Source organism: Carcharhinus amblyrhynchos, chromosome 1 (assembly GCF_965287045.1).
Source record: "Carcharhinus amblyrhynchos chromosome 1, sCarAmb.v2.hapA, whole genome shotgun sequence".
Lineage (NCBI taxonomy): Eukaryota > Metazoa > Chordata > Chondrichthyes > Carcharhiniformes > Carcharhinidae > Carcharhinus > Carcharhinus amblyrhynchos.
Window position 1 is genome coordinate 179903890 of NC_137324.1, and position 21049 is coordinate 179924938.

The window sequence follows — 21049 nt, forward strand, 5'->3', positions numbered from 1 at the left end:
GTGAGGTAATTCACTTTGGTAGGAGCAACAGATGTGTCGAGTATAGGGCTAACGGGAGGACTTTGAATAGTGTGGATGAACAGAGGGATCTAGGTGTATGTGTACATAGATCCCTGAAAGTTGGGAATCAAGTAGATAAGGTTGTTAAGAAGGCATACGGTGTCTTGGCGTTTATTGGTAGGGGGATTGAATTTAGGAGTCGCAGCGTCATGTTGCAACTGTACACAACTCTGGTGCGGCTGCACTTGGAGTACTGTGTGCAGTTCTGGTCCCCACATTACAAGAAGGATGTGGAGGCTTTGGAGAGGGTGCAGAGGAGGTTTACTAGGATGTTGCCTGGTATGGTGGGGAGGTCCTATGAGGAGAGACTGAGGGATTTAGGGTTGTTTTCGTTGGAAAGAAGGCGGCTAAGAGGGGATCTTATTGAAACATATAAGATGATTAGAGGTTTAGATAGGGTGGATAGTGATAGCCTTTTTCCTCGGATGGAGAAAGCTAGCACGAGGGGGCATGGCTTTAAATTAAGGGGGGGTAGTTATAGGACAGATGTCAGGGGTAGGTTCTTTACCCAGAGGGTGGTGAGGGATTGGAATGCCCTGCCTGCTGCAGTTGTAAATGCGCCTAGTTTGGGGGCGTTTAAGAGATCCGTGGATAGGTTTATGGACGAAAAGGGATTGGTATAGGATAGTGGGTCATTGTTTTTGTAACTGGTCGGCGCAACATCGTGGGCCGAAGGGCCTGTTCTGTGCTGTAATGTTCTATGTTCTATGTAATCCCATTGCCCCACTCTATCCCCAGAGCCCTGTATCAATCCCCAAACTAATCTCACTGCCATCCGCGCTCTCCCCACAACACTGTATCAATCCCAAACTATTCTATTGCTCTGCTCTCTCCCCTTAGCCCTGTATGAATCCCAAACTAATCCCATTGCCCCCGTATCAATCCCAAACTAATCCCACTGCCCTGCTCTCTCCCCATAGCCCCATGTCAATTCCAAACTAATCCTATTGCCCCCTTGTCTCCCCGTTGCCCTGTATCAATCTCAAACTAATCCCACTGCCCCGCTCTCCCCATAGCCCCATATCAATCCCAAACTAATCCCACTGCCCCCACTCTCTCCCCATAGCCCCATATCAATCCCAAACTAATCTCACTGTCCCACTCTCTCCCCATAGCCCCGTATCAATCCCAAACTAATCCCACTGCCCCGCTCTCCCCATAGCCCCATATCAATCCCAAACTAATCCCACTGCCCCCACTCTCTCCCCATAGCCCCATATCAATCCCAAACTAATCTCACTGTCCCACTCTCTCCCCATAGCCCCGTATCAATCCCAAACTAATCCCACTGCCCCCGCTGTCCCTATAGTCTCAGTTTCACATATTTATGCAAATTTCCCTGGAAAGATGCACTGCTGTGTATCTCAGACACTTCATGAGCTTCAATATTCCCTGATGTAACCACCCACTGCAAAGAAATTTCTCCAAAGTGTTTCCTCTTTGCTAGAATTGGAAATTGACCATCTGTAACTTCCCAAGAAGAGGATTTCACCTTTGGCTTTATGTCGCTGGCATCATTCACACTTTTAGCTCTGGGCTTTCTGTGGTGCCTTACTTTTAACTGAGCAGTACTTTAAAGAAAGTTCTCATTGTTTCCTTCTTTCTGTTCTCTATAGTCCTATTTATAAAACCCAGGTTGCAGTTAGAATCTTCTAATGGTTTTATTTCACCTGAACACTCACATCCAGGAATTTTTGGAGTTCATTTGTTTTTGACTTTACTATCCCTGGTTACTATACAGGGGGTTGAGTCTGTCCTACCTTAAGGGACCGGGGTACATTCACACCAAGGTCTCTCTGATCCTCGGTGCTTCCCAGGGTCCTGCCGTTCATGTTTCCTTTGTCTTGTTTGAACTGCCCAAGTGCACCACCTCACACTGACCTGGATTGAATTCCATTTCCCACTGTCCAGCCCATCTATATCTGCCTGTAGTCTAAGGCTATCCTCCTCACTATTTACCACCCCACCAATGTTCCTATCTTCTACAAACTTACTGATCAAACTTCTACATTTAAGTCTAAATCATTTATATAAACCATAAACAGCAAGGGCTCCCCACTGATCCCTGTCAGACCCCACTGGACACAGTCAGAAAGTTGACCATCATCCTCTGGCTGAGTGGCAGGAAGCAATCTAGATCCAATTTGTTAAATTTCCTTAGATCCTATGGGTTTTTAGTTTCACTATCAGTCTCCTATATGGGATCGTGTCAAAAACCTTACCAAAATCCAAGTAGACTACATTAAATGTAGAACATGTCCTGGAAGTTTATTTAATTTAAGTCCCATTAATGTCTCTAATTTTGATTTATTTGATTTATTATTGTTGTATTGTTAGTATACAGTGAAAAATATTGTTTCTTGTGCGCTATGCAGACAAAGCATGCTGTTCATAGAGAAGGAAAGGAGTACAGAATGTAGCATTACAGCCATAGCATAGTTAGAGAATTTAAAAGAGTTAGAATGAAGTTTTAGAAGCACAGAGAGTAAAAGATAAATTTGAAAGTATGCTGGGCACAGCTTGCAAGAAGCCACCTCGCTCCAGCGCCATCAGTGCTAATAGTATCTTGCAGTTTTTAATTTACACTAGTCTTCCCATTCTCTGTTATTTGTGGAAGGGCCTTTGCATTTTCCATTTTTTTCCGTGAATATTATTTCCCATTATAAATTCTCTTAATGCTGCTTGTAATGTCCCACATTTCTCATACAAAAGCCTTTACAGTGTACACCAATATAGTGGGTCCATTACTGTTTCTTGCTAGTTTTCTCTCATGTCCTATTTTCCCCTTTCTTAATCTTTTTCTTGGTCATCCTTTGCAGAATTACAAAATGCCCCAAGTTTTCAGGCTTCCCATTTTTTTGACAGCTTTGTTCATCTTTTCCATTGATCCCTCTAGGCTGAAAATTCCCAAGATTCGCAGTCCTTTCACGGAAGTAATTCCTTTTCATCTGTCCTTGATGATTGACCCTTCATCCTGAGCCTGTGCCCCCGTGTTTCAGATTCCCCACCCAGGGGAAACAATTTTTCCACATCCATCTGTTCAAACCCCTTCAGAATTTTGTTTTTGATGAGATCTTGTAAACTCCAGAGAATTTCGGAACTTACTGGGCTTTTTATCATTGGACATCATAACCCTAACCTCTCATTCCAGGAATCAATCCAGTGGATCTTTATTGTACCACCTCTGATGCAAGTAAATCCTTTCTTAAAAGTGGAGACCAAAACTGCACACTGCAATCCGGATGTGATGTTACCCACATCCTGTGCAAATGTAGATGGACCTTTTTAATTCTTGTACTCCCCTTGCAGTAAAGGCCAATATGTCATTTGCCTTCCAAACTGCTTGCTGTACCTGCATGCTAACTCTCTGCATTCCTTGTACCAGCGCACCCAAGTTCTATTTGCACATCAACGCCTAGAAATATTTTTCTGTTCTTATGATCAAAGTGAATAACTTCACACTTCCTGACATTATACCTCATCTGCCTCGGCAAAGCAGCCCCCACGCAATCCGGACATTCTCTCTTCCACAACCTTCTGTTGGAAAAAAAATACTAAAGTCTGAGGTCACGACTCAAGAACAGCTTCTTCCCTGCTGCTGTCAGACTTTTGAAAGGACTTATCTTGCACTAAGGACTTACCTTTCTCTACACCCTAGCTATGAGGGTAATACTACATTCTCACTCTCGTTTCCTTCTCTACATAACATAAGAACATAAGAAATAGGAGCAGGAGTAGGCCATCTAGCCCTTCGAGCCTGCCCCGCCATTCAATAAGATCATGGCTGATCTGTCGTGGCTCAGTTCCACATTCCCGCCCTCTCCCCATAACCCTTAATCCCCTCTCTGAACGGTATGCTCTGTATAGCGCACAAGAAACAATACTTTTCATTGTGTTATTAATACGTGACAATACTAAATCAAACTGTTGCCTATTCATTAAATCTGTCTCTGTAATTTCACCGTCTTTCCCACAGCTTACTTTTCCAACTAGCTTTGTAGTTCTGTGAAAGTGATACATTACTCTCTGCCTCTTCATTGCAGCGAATAACACAGATTGGAACTAGCTGAGGCCTCAGCATTGATCCTTGCAACACTCCACTATTCACTGCTCCACTATTTGCCCAGACATACTCAGTGTAGCGCATTAGAAACAATACTTTTCACTGTACACCAATACATGTGACAAAAATAAATCAAATTTGAATATACTCCATTTCTGTCAATTCTTCGTTTGCTGTTTGTTAACCAGTTCTCAACCTGTATGAATATATCACTCCCATCTCCATAATTATTATCTTGCCTATCTTTGTCACCTTATCGAATGCTTTTCTGAAATCCAAGTATACTGCATCTATTGGTTGCCTTTCATTTTCCCCACTAATAACATTCTCCGAAAGCTCTAATAGATTTCTCAAATAGGACTTTTCTTTATTAAAACTATGTTGACTTGTTCTAATCATACTATGCTTTTCGAAATATAATGTTAAGACTTTCTAAATAAATTTAAGTTTATTTATTAGTGTCACAAGTAGGCTTCAATTAACATTGCAATGAAGTTACTGTGAAATTCCCCCAGTTGCCACACTCCAGCGCCTGTTCGGGGACACTGAGGGAGAATTTGGCATGGCCAATGCACCCCAACCCACACATCTTTCGGACTGTGGGAGGAAACCGGAGCACTCGGAGGAAACCCGCACAGACACAGGGAGAACATGCAGACTCTGCACAGACAGTGACCCAAGCTGGGAATCAAACCCAGGTCCCTGGTGCTGTGAGGCAGCGATGCTAACCACTGTGCCATCCATAAGGATTCCAGTATTTTCCCAGTGACTGATTTCAGGCTGACTGATTTCAGGCTAACTGACCTGTATTTCACTGATTTCTCTCTCCTTCCTTGAAAAGCCTTGTAACATTTGGCAATTTCCAATCTGATGGGACTGTTTCCAAATCCAAGGAATGTGGGGAAATTGGGATTTTTCACCATGATTCCCATTTACTTCAGTTTTAAGAGAGTGCCTTGTACAAAAGAACACTGGATCACTGGGATGTACCACTTCCATCCCTGTTCCAACCCAACAGAAGCTGTTATTACCAAAGCTCTTAATTTGCTCTCATATTGCCTGTCGGGTCAGTCTGAACTGTGCACAAATTGAGGAATGTTTCTTTTTCAGACTCCATTGCACCTGGCAGTTATCACAAAGCAGGGTGAAGTGGTGGAGTCGCTGCTTCAGGCTGGAGCCGATGTGGCTCTCCTGGATTGTCACAGTAACTCCGTCCTACACCTGGCTGCGGAGCAGGGAGATGTGAAAATGCTCAGTGTCCTGTTGAGCAGAAGGAGCAAGGCTGTCCAAGAACTCCTCCATCTGCCAAATAATGCAGGTTTGTACACATCAGCAATTGAGCTGCAGTCTTGGGGGGAATGGGGCAGGCTCATCTTCACAGTTGAATCTCATTTTTGAGGTGGGGAAATACTATCTTGCTCTGAAAAAGACAATTATTTGGGCTCCCTATTCCTCACAAAGGTTTTACTAGAATTAGTAGAATTCCTTTAAACGCTTCTGATTTTGTGATGTTTATTTTTGCACATCGAGAATTGTGACCTTGCCTCCGGTAATATTGATACACTTTCTCCAGCAGAAATCTAAGGTTTGTTTTTATTGGATCTTGAATTTTGGATACCATTCCATCAGTGTTAATGAACTATACGTAGTCTTAAAGAGATTAACTGCATTTATTTATCAACTCCAAGAACTATGTAACTATTCACAGTAAAAGCTTCACTATTACTGACCCTCTGACAGTGCGGCACTCCCTCGGCACTGACCCTCTGACAGTGCGGCACTCCCTCGGCACTGACCCTCTGACAGTGCGGCACTCCCTCGGCACTGACCCTCTGACAGTGCGGCACTCCCTCGGCACTGACCCTCTGACAGTGCGGCGCTCCCTCAGCACTGACCCTCTGACAGTGCGGCGCTCCCTCGGCACTGACCCTCTGACAGTGCGGCACTCCCCCAGTACTGACCCTCTGACAGTGCGGCACTCCCTCGGCACTGACCCTCTGACAGTGCGGCACTCCCTCGGCACTGACCCTCTGACAGTGCGGCGCTCCCTCGGCACTGACCCTCTGACAGTGCGGCACTCCCTCAGCACTGACCCTCTGACAGTGCGGCACTCCCTCGGCACTGACAAAGTAAATTTGCTAGGGTGCAGCTGTCTCTATGTAATGAACTAAAAAACAAACTGCAGTGATTTGTCCCGTTTCAGTTTAGCTGTGGGACTGCACAAAATATCTGGCTGAAAGACCTACTCTCTCAGATTTGTTTAATTGACTAGTATTTTAAATGTTGTGGACTATTGTTGGCCAGTTTCCAGTCTCCCACCCTAAACAAGGTGTTTTTGTCAAGTTCCGATGTAGTGCCAGATTTCCCACCAGATTATTCGCTTAATAATTTTAACGATTACAGACAGTAATGAGCAGAATGATCAGTTTGGTGAATAAATTCACTCTTGGTAATCTAAGCCCTAATTCTGTGTGGTCTAATTGTCAGGTTTCAGTGCGATCCACCTTGCTGTGATGGCGAACAGTCTCTCCTCACTCAGGCAGCTGATTTCAGCTGGAGCAGATGTTGACGCGCCGGAACAGCGTTCCGGACGAACTGCTCTCCACCTTGCCGTAGAACAGGAAAACATCTCATTGGCTGGGAGCCTTCTCCTGGAGGTGAGTTTATTGCTGTCAAAGAGAGAATGTGCATTTATGTAACACCTTTCACAGCCTCAGGACATGGGAGTGTATTAGTCAGTGGAATTTTGATGTAGATCCTGTGATAATTTTTATTCGGAGTCGGTTTGTGCGCAGCAAGTTCCCACAGATGGCAATGTGATAATCACCCAGATATTCTGCTTTAATGTTGGCTGAGGGATACATTCAGGCCTCAAAGGATGGGGAAAATGTCCCATCCCCCTATAGTAGTGACCATGAGTTATAGTACCTGAGATGGTGGAAGTGTCCTTGAATTAACATTTTAGCTGAAAGATGGCACCTCTGACAGTGCGGCGCTCCCGCGGCACTGACCCTCCGGCAGTGCGGCGCTCCCTCGGCACTGACCCTCCGGCAGTGCGGCGCTCCCGCGGCACTGACCCTCCGGCAGTGCGGCGCTCCCTCGGCACTGACCCTCCGGCAGTGCGGCGCTCCCTCGGCACTGACCCTCCGGCAGTGCGGCGCTCCCTCGGCACTGACCCTCCGGCAGTGCGGCGCTCCCTCGGCACTGACCCTCCGGCAGTGCGGCGCTCCCTCGGCACTGACCCTCCGGCAGTGCGGCGCTCCCTCGGCACTGACCCTCCGACAGTGCGGCGCTCCCTCGGCACTGACCCTCCGGCAGTGCGGCGCTCCCTCGGCACTGACCCTCCGGCAGTGCGGCGCTCCCTCGGCACTGACCCTCCGGCAGTGCGGCGCTCCCTCGGCACTGACCCTCCGACAGTGCGGCGCTCCCTCGGCACTGACCCTCCGACAGTGCGGCGCTCCCTCGGCACTGACCCTCCGACAGTGCGGCGCTCCCTCGGCACTGACCCTCCGACAGTGCGGCGCTCCCTCGGCACTGACCCTCCGACAGTGCGGCGCTCCCTCGGCACTGACCCTCCGACAGTGCGGCGCTCCCTCGGCACTGACCCTCCGGCAGTGCGGCGCTCCCTCGGCACTGACCCTCCGGCAGTGCGGCGCTCCCTCGGCACTGACCCTCCGGCAGTGCGGCGCTCCCTCGGCACTGACCCTCCGGCAGTGCGGCGCTCCCTCGGCACTGACCCTCCGGCAGTGCGGCGCTCCCTCGGCACTGACCCTCCGGCAGTGCGGCGCTCCCTCGGCACTGACCCTCCGGCAGTGCGGCGCTCCCTCGGCACTGACCCTCCGGCAGTGCGGCGCTCCCTCGGCACTGACCCTCCGACAGTGCGGCGCTCCCTCGGCACTGACCCTCCGACAGTGCGGCGCTCCCTCGGCACTGACCCTCCGACAGTGCGGCGCTCCCTCGGCACTGACCCTCCGACAGTGCGGCGCTCCCTCGGCACTGACCCTCCGACAGTGCGGCGCTCCCTCGGCACTGACCCTCCGACAGTGCGGCGCTCCCTCGGCACTGACCCTCCGACAGTGCGGCGCTCCCTCGGCACTGACCCTCCGACAGTGCGGCGCTCCCTCGGCACTGACCCTCCGACAGTGCGGCGCTCCCTCGGCACTGACCCTCCGACAGTACAGCGCTCCCGCGGCACAGGGTGTGTCAGTTTTGTATTTACATCCAAATGTTTGGAGGGGAAAGTGAAGCCGAAACCTGTGTCTTGGAATCGTGTGTGTTGGACTTTGTGCCTTCTGGCTGCAGAATTACAGCTGAGACGCTTGGAAAGAATTCCTGATGCTGTTCAGAAGCAACTTGAAGCAGTTTCCTTTCAAATTTCCTTGGTTGTTTAAATTAAATGGATGTGGAATTGTTAGCACACTGCAAACTCACAAAGCACTTTGTGTAGATGAGGTGGGAGTTGCTGTGATAATTAGCTGGAAATCTGTCAGTGCCGAGATCCGTGCATGTGCAGTGGCACCACACAGCTGTCCTCCTGATCGTTAACCAGCCCCACGATCCCCTCAACGCTGGCTCCCGAAAAGTGAGGAGCGATTGTAAACTCCGCTCTAGTGGAATACTGCTGGCAGTGTGGGAGATGCTCATGGACTCGGAGACTCCCGGGTCTGTTAATGACAATCAAATAATTTACCATTGAAATAGTCTGTGTGTCTCCCCCCAGCTTTCCGGCATGGAGCAGACGCCCCCGGAAATCCGGTGCTGGGAGACACAAGTGGGGTGCAAAGCATCAGGCAAATCCCATGAAGCGGCCGCTGTGGGGGGTGGTCACAGCCTGTTGCATCTGGGGGGTGGGGCTCGTGGCCCACTGCACCGTGGTGGGGGGTGGTCACGACCCCTGTGTTTAGGAGCTGTTTTTATTCTGATCCAGCTGGTGATTAAATGAACCCGGCTCCCTCCAGTGGTGGATCTGAGCTACAGCGAGGCAGTGCTTTCTGAGAATTGAGGTGAAACCTCTATTTCTGATTCTATCTCAGCAGCACAGCCTCACAGAATTAACCCTCTGTGTCTTCAGGCTAAAGGTGATACTGTAGATTCCTGTGGCAAAACTATTTTTAATTCTCATAAGAGGCTAAGGTGTAATTTATAAAGGTCTATAAAATAATGAGGGGCACAGATCAGCTAGATAGTCAATATCTTTTCCCAAAGTTAGGGGAGTCTAAAACTAGAGGGCAGAGGTTTAAGGTGAGAGGGGAGAGATACAAAAGTGTCCAGAGGGGCAATTTTTTCACACAGAGGGTGGTGAGTGTCTGGAATAAACTGCTCGAGGTAGTAGTAGAGGCAGGTACAATTTTGACTTTTAAAAAGCATTTAGACAGTTACTTGGGTACCTTGAGTATAGAGGGATATGGACCAAATGTGGGCAATTGGGATTAATTTAGGGGTTTGAAAAAAAGGGCGGCACGGACAAGATGGGCCAAAGAGCCCATTTCCATGCTGTAAACCTCTATGACTCAATGATTCGATACGGGTGCAAACTAGAAGGTTGACTACTCTCCATGGTTGCTGCAAGAATTCAGATGGACACCAAGATGGTGTCGGGTGGAGTGGCCGCACTGTGCACGGTATGGTTATTTTGTGATTCTGTTTTAATCCTCAGGGCTGTGCAGAAGTTGATGCCACCACATTTGATGGATCCACGGCGCTTCACATCGCAGCAGGAAGGGGCTGTGCCAAACTCTGTGCCCTCCTTATGGCAGCGGGTAGGTAATCGAGAGTTTGTGTGTGAGAGATGCTTCACTGTGTAGTTTGGGTTCTCCAAAGGCAGAAGTTAAAAGCATGAAGCAGAATAATGCTGTGGGAATCATGGATTTCGCACTGAAGAACTCCAAGAGTGTTGTTTTGGGACAGCAGCGATTGTGGAAATGTATCTTGGTGCCTGGGATTTGATTACATTATTAACAGAAAATAATCCCAGCTGTTTTGTTACCCTCTGGCATTTGGAGCACGGGGGGCCTGGCCAGGGGCTTGTTACTGTCAGCATTGGGCAGTTGTTTTAAATCACAGGTGAGCCTGAACACACCCTCACGCAACATCCACCCTCTCTTGCAACACAGACACTGCACACATGTACTCACACTCACACCACCTGCAGTATATAAAAGCAAATAGCACTAAAGGAGACCATTCAACCCATCTTTAAAAGAGCTGTCCAATCAGTCGTACATCTCCTGTTTTCAAATATTTATCAAATTCCCTTTTGAAAGTTCCTACTGAATTTGCTTCCATCACCCTTTCCAGCAGCTCCTTCCAGATCACAACTACCTGCATCTATTTTCATTCCTTTATCACCCCTCTAGTTAGCGATGTGTTGCCACTGGAAACCATTGCTTCTTAGTTAATCTGTGTGTATCTCAGATTCCTGTCACTCAGAGTTAATGGTGACCTGCTCTTTGATCTATTTGAAATATGTTTGTTTCTTAAATGAAATGAGTTTCAAGCCAGTTTACAATTAATTTTCACAATTGTCTTTATTATTGCTCACTTGTTAATCTGGTGTCTTTTTTTTGGGATTTGATTTTCTCAGGTGCAGATCCACAGATCAGGAATCACGAACCACTGGATGAGAAACCGGATGAGTCTGTTGAAGATGATGAAGATGATGGAGAGATTTTCCATGGGACCACACCCCTGGACATGGCAGCTTCGGAAGAGGCAAGATGAACAAAGACTGTGCTTGGAATTCTCAATCATCCAATCCTTGATGCAGAGAAAGGCTCTAACTTAGAAAAATTTCTCACAATCTCAGGAGGTCCTGAAGTGTCTTCCAACTAGTTAGTGACATTCTCACTACCCCAAAAATATCTCATTTCCAAGTATTTACTGAATTCTCTTCTGCAAGTTCCTATTGAATCTGCTTGCAGCGCCTTCCAGATCACAACTCACTGTGTCAAAGAAATTCTCATCTCATTTGGCTTTATTTAACTAATTATCTTTGATTCTTTTCATAGAATCCCTACGGCACAGAAGTCTATACTGACTCTCTGACAGGGTATTTTACCCAAACCCTCCCTGTAACCGCACATAATTACAACGGCTAATCCATCTAACCTTGGAACATTAAGGGACAATTCAGCATGGCCAATCCATCTAACCTGCACATCTTTGGAGTGTGGGAGGAAACTGCAGCACCCAGAGGAAATCCATGCAGACACAGGGAGAACATGCAGCCTCCACACAGACAGTGACCTGAGGCTAGAATTGAACCCGGGTCCCTGGCGCTGTGAGGCAGCAGTGCTAATCCACTGTGCTGCCCAATACCATAAATACTTTTAAGATGAAATTTGCACGTGAAGAGGGACAATAAATTATCTTGAATTAAGGATTGGTTAATGGAAAGGAAAGAGAGTAGGGATAAAGAGGTTATAATGAAGCAAAGTGCTTAAGGGTCCTGAGTACTGAGGTCTCAGCTATTTGTGATCTATACAAATGACTTGGAGCAGATTGAGGGTAATGTATCCATGTTTACCTGTAGCATACAAAGTTAGCTGGGAATGTAAGCTGGAAAGGAGGCATATGAGCTGCAAAGGAATATATAAACACTGGATAAAAGCAAATCACTGCGGATGCTGGAATCTGAAACCAAAAGAGAAAATGCCGGAAAATCTCAGCAGGTCTGGCAACATCTGTAAGGAGAGAAAAGAGCTGACGTTTCGAGTCCAGATGGCCCTTTGTCAAAGCTGGTTTCAGATTCCAGCATCTGAAGTAATTTGCTTTGATCCAGTGTTTAACTCACCGCCATTTCTCTTTCAGGGAGATTTGACAAAGGGTCATCTGGACTCGAAACGTCAGCTCTTTTCTCTCCTTACAGATGCTGCCAGACCTGCTGAGATTTTCCAGCATTTTCTCTTTTGGTTTGGGAATATATAAACAGCTCGAGTGAGTGGGCAAGAAGATGGTAACATGGATATAAATGTGTGGAAATATGAGGTTATCCACTTTGATAGGAAAAAAAAGTTTCCATTCTGATGTCTGAAGTACAAGGTGTCCTTGTTCATGAATCACTTAATGAAGGTAAAAAACAATCAGGAAAACATATATTATCTTGGCCATTATTACAAAGCAGTTAATGTGTGAGAATGAAGGAGTCTTGGTGGAATTGCATAGGGCCATACACAGTTTTCACGTTGTCCCAATAGAAACAGCAGTGAAGGCAAAAATATCACAATTATTAAAAGATGGACAAAAATTTGAAGAATATTTAATGGCCTACTCCTTGTTTTTATTCCTCATCTTCTAGCTGCGGTTGTTAAATATTCTGCTGTCTCATCGTGGGCACAGTGAGAAGTCTCAACACCAAGTTAAATTCCAACACTGTTCAGAGCACTGCTCTTTCATCAGGTGATGAATCAGTGCATTTCAGCACTCCAAAAGCTTGTAATTCCAAATAAATCTGTTGGACTGTAACCTAAGACTTCTTACTGTGCCCACCCCAATCCAACGCCGGTATCTCCACATCATTGTGAGCAATTTGATTTAACAATTGATATTTCTTTTCCAGATTTATGATATCCTGAATGGTAAACCCTACCAAACTAAACCTGCAGCAGCTCCTCCTTTCCTGCAAGGTAATTACTTACTGCTTCAGTGAAGCAATTCATTAATCTTTATGACTCCTTCAGATTAAGAGTTTCCAGTACTATCCTGCATGGGGAAAGGAGAGATGATGTGGTAAGTCTCTCAGCTTCTAAATGGCATCATCTGATGCCTCCTGTTCATAGTTTCATTATTTAATATCTGACACATCTGTTTTATAAGCTTTAATTGGGGCCAGTGATTGTACTAAAAATTTACAGAAGGATTTAGATCAGTTGTAAAACTAAGCAAGAAAATGTCAAATGAAGTATTACTGAGAAGTGTACTGGGTAAAAAAAAAATTAATGGCTGGAACAGAACTAGAATAGCGGGACTTTGTGACGTCATTTCCAAGTCACTTTCCACACTCAAAGTAATACAAAACTGAGGGGGGTTGTAGAGAATTGTTTTTCAAACTGGAGGCCTGTGATCAGCAGTGTGCCTCAGGGATCAGTTCTCGGTCCACTGTTATTTATGATTTATATTAATGAATTGGATGATAATATAGGACGTATGGTTAGTAAGTTAGCAGATGACACTAAGATTGGTGGCATTGTGGAGACTGAGGAATGTTATCTCCGATTGCAACAGGATCTTGATCAATTGGGCCAGTGGGCTAACGAATGGCAGATGGAGTTTAATTTAGATAAATGTGAGGTGATGCATTTTGGTAGATTGAACCAGGGCAGGACTTACTCAATTAATGGTAGGGCACTGGGGAGAGTTACAGAGCAGAGAGATCTAGGGATACATGGACAAGTTGGGCTGAAGGGCCTGTTTCCATGCTGTAAACCTCTATGACTCTATAAAGAAGCAATTAATAACCCAAAGAACCTGCATTTCTCTTCCACCTTCCATCCTATGAGGGTTTCCTAAATTATTTCACAGCCACTGAAGTCGTTTAAATACAGTCATTGTTGTAACGTGGGAAATATGGTAGCCAGATTCATATTCCTGAAGTTTATTAGTGTGAGAGGTGATTGAAAGATGTAGGGGGTCACAGTCTCAGGGTAACGTTTCGAATGGGAGAGTTTGTCTAATGAAACATTACTGGTCAAATCACACTATAAAAGTATTTTGCCTACATTGGAGAAAGCAACATGACAATTGGTCCTAAATGCAGTACTGTATGAAACTCTGTGCAGTTTATATCTGAAACTGCTTTTCTCCCATGTGAAGCTTTGTGTGTTCTTCAGGAACCCAAATAAAGTAGAAATAGAACATAGAACAGGATGGCACAGGAACAGGCCCTTCGGCCCACAATGTTGTGCCGATCATGACGCCAAATTAAACTAATCCCTTTGTCTGCTCTTGCTCCATATCCCTCCATTCCTTGCATATTGATGTGCTTATCTAAACGCCCTTATTGTATCTACCTCCACCACCACCCATGGCAGTGCATTCCCGATACCTACCACTCTGTGTACTTTCCTCCTCTCGCTTTGACTGCATACTGCCACCCCAGTATTGGACATGTCCACTCTGGGAAAAGATTGTGACTAACAACTCATCACCTTCCCACAATACTCGACCAAGCATTGTACTATTGATCCTACGCTGAGATGTGATGTCTGTTTGCCAGGTGATTTGGGACAACTGGATGTGGAGGCAAAACTGGAGCTGTGTAAACTGCTGGAGGTGCCTGAACCCGGTCTGAACTGGATGACTCTCGCACAGAAACTGGGTCTTGGGATTCTAATCAACGCCTTCAAACTCAGCCACTCGCCAGCAAAAACACTGCTCGATAACTATGAGGTGAGCCTGATCTGTCCTCAATCCCAACGTCACTTCATAAAGGAGCTGAGTTTTAAAGTTCATTTATTAGTGTCACAAGTAAGGCTTACATTAACACTGCAATGAAGTTGCTGTGAAATTCCCCGAGTCGCCACACTCTGGCGCCTGTTCGGGTCAATGCACCTAACCAGCATGTCTTTCAGACTGTGGGAGGAAACCCACACAGACATGGGGAAAATGTGCAGGTTCCACACAGACAGTGACCCAAGCCCCCAAGGAATCAAACCTGGGTTCCTGGTGCTGTCAGGCAGCAGTGCCACCATGAGATAAGAAATAGAAAGGGGTACAGGGGGCCAGTGTGCTTTATGAGCCAGGTTTGACACTGACAGTTAAGCTGTTGCCTCATTCATAAAATGACGTCAATGCTTTCAGTAATTAACTGTTGCCGTGGGGAGGGGCTGGGGGAACGTGGTGCGGAGGGCAGTGGATGCGATGGAGATGGGGATACAGCAGCAGCCAATGTGCTGTGTTCAGTGAAGGGTTCCCGCAGCGTTTCATTCAGAATCTGGGTAGGTTCCTGAGTGGCTTTTATAAACCTGTTGGACTTTAATTTGGTATTTTGAGACTTCTTACTGTGTTTACCCCAGTCCAACGCTGGCATCTCCACATCATGGGTTCCTGAACACAGGTTTATGCCACTGCCTCAGTGCAGCAAAGCTAAAATTGCTTTATACCAACACCGCTCGCAGTTGCTTCACATATTCGCCGTATCAGTTCTTCTTTCATCTTTGATTTTCTCCTTTGTGAAGGACTAATCCTTTCTGTTGTTTATTAAAGGTATCTGGTGGCACTGTCATGGAGATTCTGGAAACACTGGAGTCTATGGGCTACAGTAAAGCAATAGATGTGCTTCACAAAGCAATGGCTAATTCAGCAAACACACACCCAGATGAGAGAGACAACTCTCCATCACCCACTGAACAACACAACAGTAAGAGCAAATTCTCTGTCACTTAATTACAGAAATATCAAACCTTTCTAGAGTATTAGCGATTATCATTAACAAACATAAATATTGAGGTAAGTATTTGAATATGTTGCCAATCTCAGACTCAAATAATAATTTGCTTCCACTTTTTAATTGCACACAATTATTCTAAACTTCTGCACTGAGGACAAGATGATGACAAGTGTTCCTCATCAATCCAGTTACTAGTGAGTTTACCAATAGCTTTTATACAACACACCTAACCAGTAACACTCCACTAATGCATCATAAATGACATTGCAAAGTTCATTCCAATCTCTGCAACTTTCTCCATTCCATTGACAGCTGTTCGTCAGTTGCCTATGACCCTCCTCCCTCTTAAAACCAGTGGCCAGAAGGTTATGATGATTCTCAAAGTACTACTTCAGATAAAGGAAGAGAGGTGCAGTGGTTTAAGGTGGAGGTGAATAATTACAAGCAATTCCTCCTTCAACTGTAACCTCTCCAAATGAAGAACATTACAACACAGTACAGGCCCTTCAGCCCTCGATGTTGTGCTAACCTGTGAAATCACTCTTAAAGTCCATCCAACCTACACTATTCCAATATTATCCAATGACCATTTAAATGCCCTTAATGTTGGCGAGTCCACTACTGTTGCAGGCAGGGCACTCCAAGTCCTTACTACTCTCGCTGAGGTTTGGGCTAAAACTGATGTCAGGCTGCCTCTGTCAGAATTTGTGAAAATTCTGGTTATATATTAAGCTAGCTATTAGTTCTTTAGTTATAATTTTGCTTTGCAAAAGTCCTAAAAAATTCCCTTGTGTATAGCTGACATCTTTTATACAAGTTTTTCCCTTGTCTAGTAAATGGACATTAACCCAATACTGTAACATCACAGTTATGTTGAAGAAGATTCTAAAGGACACTTCATAATTTCTTTGTATTTAGTTCCTTGTGCCAAACACTTTAATTCCTACACATGTAGGAATTAAAGCAGCATTTATTTAAAGAGATGAACTACAGTGATGAATATTTATTAATTTAGATTTTAGTGACAGTAAAGAGTTGGGAGAATGTGATTGTACTTGATGACTTCTGTCACTATCAATGATGAAGAATGTAAACCTCACTTTTTTTGCAGATGTTCAGATCGACACAAAAGCGCAGCAGTGTGACAGTGTGTACGATAGTGGAGTGGAGACATCGTTTCGGAGATTAAGCCATTTGTCATCAGAAGCTTTCAGCAACAATCAGGCTTCATACGAACTGTGACAGTTACAGCAAAAATCTGTCAGATTACACAGTTGGTTCCGACTAACAGGTCATCTTGGGATTAATCAGAAGTTCTCAAACCTAATTAAATATCAATTCACTCCCTTCAGGTTTATTCCTGCTTCTATGTTTAAAAAAATACATGGAGATGCCAGTAATCTTGTGGGTTCAAAATCCACTCGAGAAACAGAAGTAGCACAGTACTGAGTGCTGTTTTGTCAGAGGTGCTATCTGCCCCGAATCTGATTAAGGGATCAACATCATACTGTTTTTGGGATCTTGCTGTGCTTTTTAACAAACTGACAGTGACCAGAGTGCAAATATGTACCTCAGTGGCTGTCAAGTATTTTGTGCTGTCCTCAGGGGGGAGCAGAGCATGATATAGAAATGAATGTCTTCTGGCTGTTTGTTTATGCAGGAAATGAAGCTGGGGGTTTTTTGCTCTGGTAATATCGATAAACTGAACTGTTTTTGAACAAAAGGCTTGACTGTACATTTATCACCAATTATTTCATCAACCTTTTTACTCATTCTTAAATGGGCATTTTGTAAATAGTCTTCACAGCTTGTGCCTGCCTAAATTACTAAGATTTTTATTTTTGCTTAAGGCAGTCTGAAAGTGTTAGCTTTTATAATAAACAATTAAAAATGGATTAATTGACTGGCTGTAGTTTTATCATCAATATTGCTACATGACAAATGGGATACAAATCCTACATTAACATCAATTCAGCATTTTACATGAATATTACGTGAGCGTGATTACATTAGATAATCAGTGTTACTGGCAGACACTTCAGAGCATAACATCAGATCCAAATTGTGGAAGTGTATCAAACAGATAAAAAAGCACAAATAAACACAGGGCTGTGAATAGTAATGTGGTCAATGGATTTCCATCCCCACTAGAGGGCAGCATTGCAGGCCAAATGCATGAATATTTCCACATTCTGTACTGACCAGAGGGTGAAAATATTTCAGCCCCAGAGACAAAAGCAAAGGGAATGTCTAGGTTTTATACAGATCTTCCTGCGTTTATATGAAAAGCCATCAGAAAATTGACGAGCAACAAAGATAAATAGTGGGCGAGGAAGGGCTTTTTACCAATAAGCTAAAGGATTAAAAAAAAATTTCACATACACAAAAGTGCATGAAAATTGTTAAACTGCTTTGAGTTTATCATTGGACTCCAATCCCTATTATGACAAAGGACTGATCTGTAGTTATGATCAGGAGTTGTTGAAAAGTGTTGAGGCCAGATGTTTGCCAAGTGCCTGACAGAAAGAAGGCTGAGGACAAAGTGGGAGTGAGATGGAGAATTAAAATGACAACTGAAAACAGGCAGGCAGTGGGTGAGATATCATCCATTGTGTTTGGTTTTTCAGGAATTGTGAGGAGTGGGCCATTCAGCCCATCAAGATTGCTCTGTCATTCTCTCCACCTCACCCCCTCCCTATCCCTTGATGTCACTTGTATCTAGAAATCTATTGATTTCTGTCTTGACCACGCAATGACTAAAACCTCCACATCCCTCTGAGATAGAGAATTCCAAAGATTCACCAGTGAAGAAACCCCTCTTCATCTCAGTTCTAAATGATCTGCTCCTTATTGTGAGACTGTGCCCTGTGTTTCCAGACTGACCATCCTGTTCACACCTACCCTGTAAGAATTCTGTACATTAGATCAGTTCCCATTCTTTGAAACTCTAGAGAGTAGAGGCTTAGTTTCCTCAATCCCTACTCATCCCATGGATAGTCTGGTGAACCTCTCTCCATCGCATTCTTCATTACATAAGGAGTTCCAAAACTATATACAATACTTCAGGTGTGGTCTCACCAAGGCTCTATACATTTCCCAGGTCCCTTTGGACATCAACACTTTCCTACATTTAAGAACTACTCTGCCTTTAGCTATGAGGAGAGGTTGGTTTGTTCTCACTGGAACGACGGAGGTTGAGGAGCAACCTGATAAAAGTCTACAAGATTATGAGAGACATGGACAGCATGGATAGTCAGAAGCTTTTTCCCAGGGTGGAACAGTGAATCACTAGAGGGCACAAGTTTAAGGTGCGAGGGGCAAACTTTAAAAGACATGTATGAGGCAGATTTTTTACACAGACAGTGATGGGTGCCTGGAACTAAAACCTGGTGTTGTCAGACTTTTTACTGTGTTTACGCCAGTCCAACGCCGGCATACCCACATCATGCCTGGAACTTGTCAGGGGAGGTAGTGGAAGCGGACATGGTAGTGACTTTTAAGGGGCATCTAGACAAGTACATGAATAGGATGGGAATAGAGGGATATGGTCCCCGGAAGGGTAGGGGGTTTTAGTTCAGTTGGGCAGCATGGTCGGTGCAGGCTTGGAGGGCCGAAGGGCCTGTTCCTGTGGTGTAATTTTCTTTGTTCTTTATTCTCTTCTACCAAACACTTATTCACATTATATTCCAAATACCATTTACTTAGCCTGTCCAAGTCTCCTTGAAGCCTCCTCACATCTATCAGCAGGAAATCTGGAAATATTACATAAATCCACATCAATTCTGCACAATCATTCCATTTTTTAAGTGTCCAGCCATCACATCCTTAAGTAAGATTCTAACATTTTCCCTGCTACTAATGTCAAACTGATAGATCAGTTTTCTTGCTCCCGCCCTTTGGGGTTGAATTGGTTGCTTTCCAGTCTGCAGGAACCTTTCTAGAATCGATAGAATTTTGAAAGACAACCATCAATGCATCCAACTATCTCCAGTGGAAAGGGGTGTTCTGGGGAACAGGTTCCCCACTGATTCAGGGAGTAACTGATAGGGGAGAGTTAGCACTAAAACCAGCAAAAGGAATTCAACTGTATATCCCTAAAGTTTTATCTGAATTCTGTTCTGTTGCTGGTTCTGGTAACAGGTTATCAGCCTGAAACATTAACTCTGTTTATTGCCACAGAAGCTGTTTGACCTGCTGAGCTTTTCCAGCATTTTCTGATCTTATTAAAGCAATGTGGTGCTCGGAGAAGGGAGAAAATACAACACAAATAAACAGCTGCTGAAAGCTCCTTTGCAGCATGCTAATTAGTTTAGCTACAACACCCTACCTTTGAGAAATTAGAGACCTCAGATATGTAAGTAATGTGATCCTCCAATCCAGCGCAACTGAGAGCCTTTTTTTTGAGAAGCTGGGAGTTTGGCGAGGCGATTCCTGTGTGTGGAGGGACAGAGTTATCAGTGTTTGAGTTGGATCAGCAAACAATACTTTCAACATTTTTCCTTTTGAACTAACTGTAACTGATCAGCTCCTGTACACAATTAATAGTGTAAATATTCTTATATATGATCACATCATTAAGGTTGATGAAAATTGTCACAGTAAATTCATTGACCCTTTTAAAAAAGCCACCTTTAACAGAATTGTATTTTTTATAACCATTTAATTAGTGAAACCTCAAAATAAAATCGTATTTGAAAAAGATTCTTAAACAAATTGATTCATAGTATTTTTTACATAATCATTCTATTTCCAACAACTGCTCTCGATTTAAAGGCTCACACTTTGTATGAATCCTTTTGTCTGGGTCGGTGTCCAGTGCTGAGTCTTGTTGCAGATTCATTCATTCAGGCAGGTGAAGAGTCCGAAGAAGCTGATTTTATGTAAGAAAGTTTTTCAGTTCGTGAACTGTAAGTTATAGATTTACAAAACATCCAGTAATATTTTTATGATGGACTCTGACCAATGATACAAAAGTCAGTATAAAATGTGTATCAGGAAAATACTTCTTAACTGGAAACAAAATAAATCTTTTCCTTCCCTGATATTTTTTATATTTTTTTGGCGTCAAAACACATTCAATTCTGAATGAAAACTGCAGAAAATTAATGAGCACAGCGTTTGCCAATTTCAATTCCAGCTCAGGTTTCTTTATATTCAGTCCTCTTCGATGCATAAAGACCTGCATGTCCATTACACAAATTAGACAGTCTGTACCTTTTTAGAATGTTAACTGTCAGCAAACATCTAGAAGTGTCTGAACACATAAAGACTGTTCCAGTTCAGCGATACTGGTCAAGCGCCATGGGTGAAAGGTTGTCAGTTTGGTCTTCTCCACCATGAGGAAGCCATTGTCGCCAAACCTTCCTGGGATATTCCCAACATCCAGCCACACATAAGGAGCAATACTGGAGGTTCGCAGTGTGATGCTGTACATCTCCCCTTGCTGACTAATGGTGGCCTAAGAAAAAAAGGATACTGATGTAAAACAGTTTATCACGCAGAAATATTCCCAACAGTCTGAAAGATATGCTGGTTAGGGT

At 44.4% G+C, this 21049-nt stretch overlaps 2 protein-coding genes across 3 annotated transcripts in view; one reads left to right on the forward strand and one right to left on the reverse strand.

The window, feature by feature from the left end:
• Positions 1-17402, forward strand: part of nfkb1 (nuclear factor of kappa light polypeptide gene enhancer in B-cells 1) — an 82736-nt gene extending 65334 nt beyond the window's left edge. For both annotated transcript variants that reach the window (XM_080196227.1, XM_080196235.1), the window contains exons 17-24: positions 5234-5441; positions 6611-6780; positions 9780-9882; positions 10707-10834; positions 12681-12747; positions 14337-14509; positions 15326-15479; positions 16621-17402. In XM_080196227.1, coding sequence (XP_080052353.1) covers positions 5234-5441; positions 6611-6780; positions 9780-9882; positions 10707-10834; positions 12681-12747; positions 14337-14509; positions 15326-15479; positions 16621-16751 — 1134 coding nt within the window. In that variant the 3' untranslated portion in view covers positions 16752-17402. The remainder of the gene's footprint in view (positions 1-5233; positions 5442-6610; positions 6781-9779; positions 9883-10706; positions 10835-12680; positions 12748-14336; positions 14510-15325; positions 15480-16620) is intronic.
• Positions 17403-17485: 83 nt separating this feature from the next.
• manba (mannosidase, beta A, lysosomal) overlaps positions 17486-21049 on the reverse strand; it is a 76926-nt gene continuing 73362 nt past the window's right edge. Inside the window, exons 17-18 of the mRNA XM_080196248.1 lie at positions 18959-20967; positions 17486-18882 (exon numbers count right to left, since the gene is read on the reverse strand). Of these exons, the coding sequence (XP_080052374.1) occupies positions 20743-20967 (225 nt within the window). The 3' untranslated portion in view covers positions 17486-18882; positions 18959-20742. The remainder of the gene's footprint in view (positions 18883-18958; positions 20968-21049) is intronic.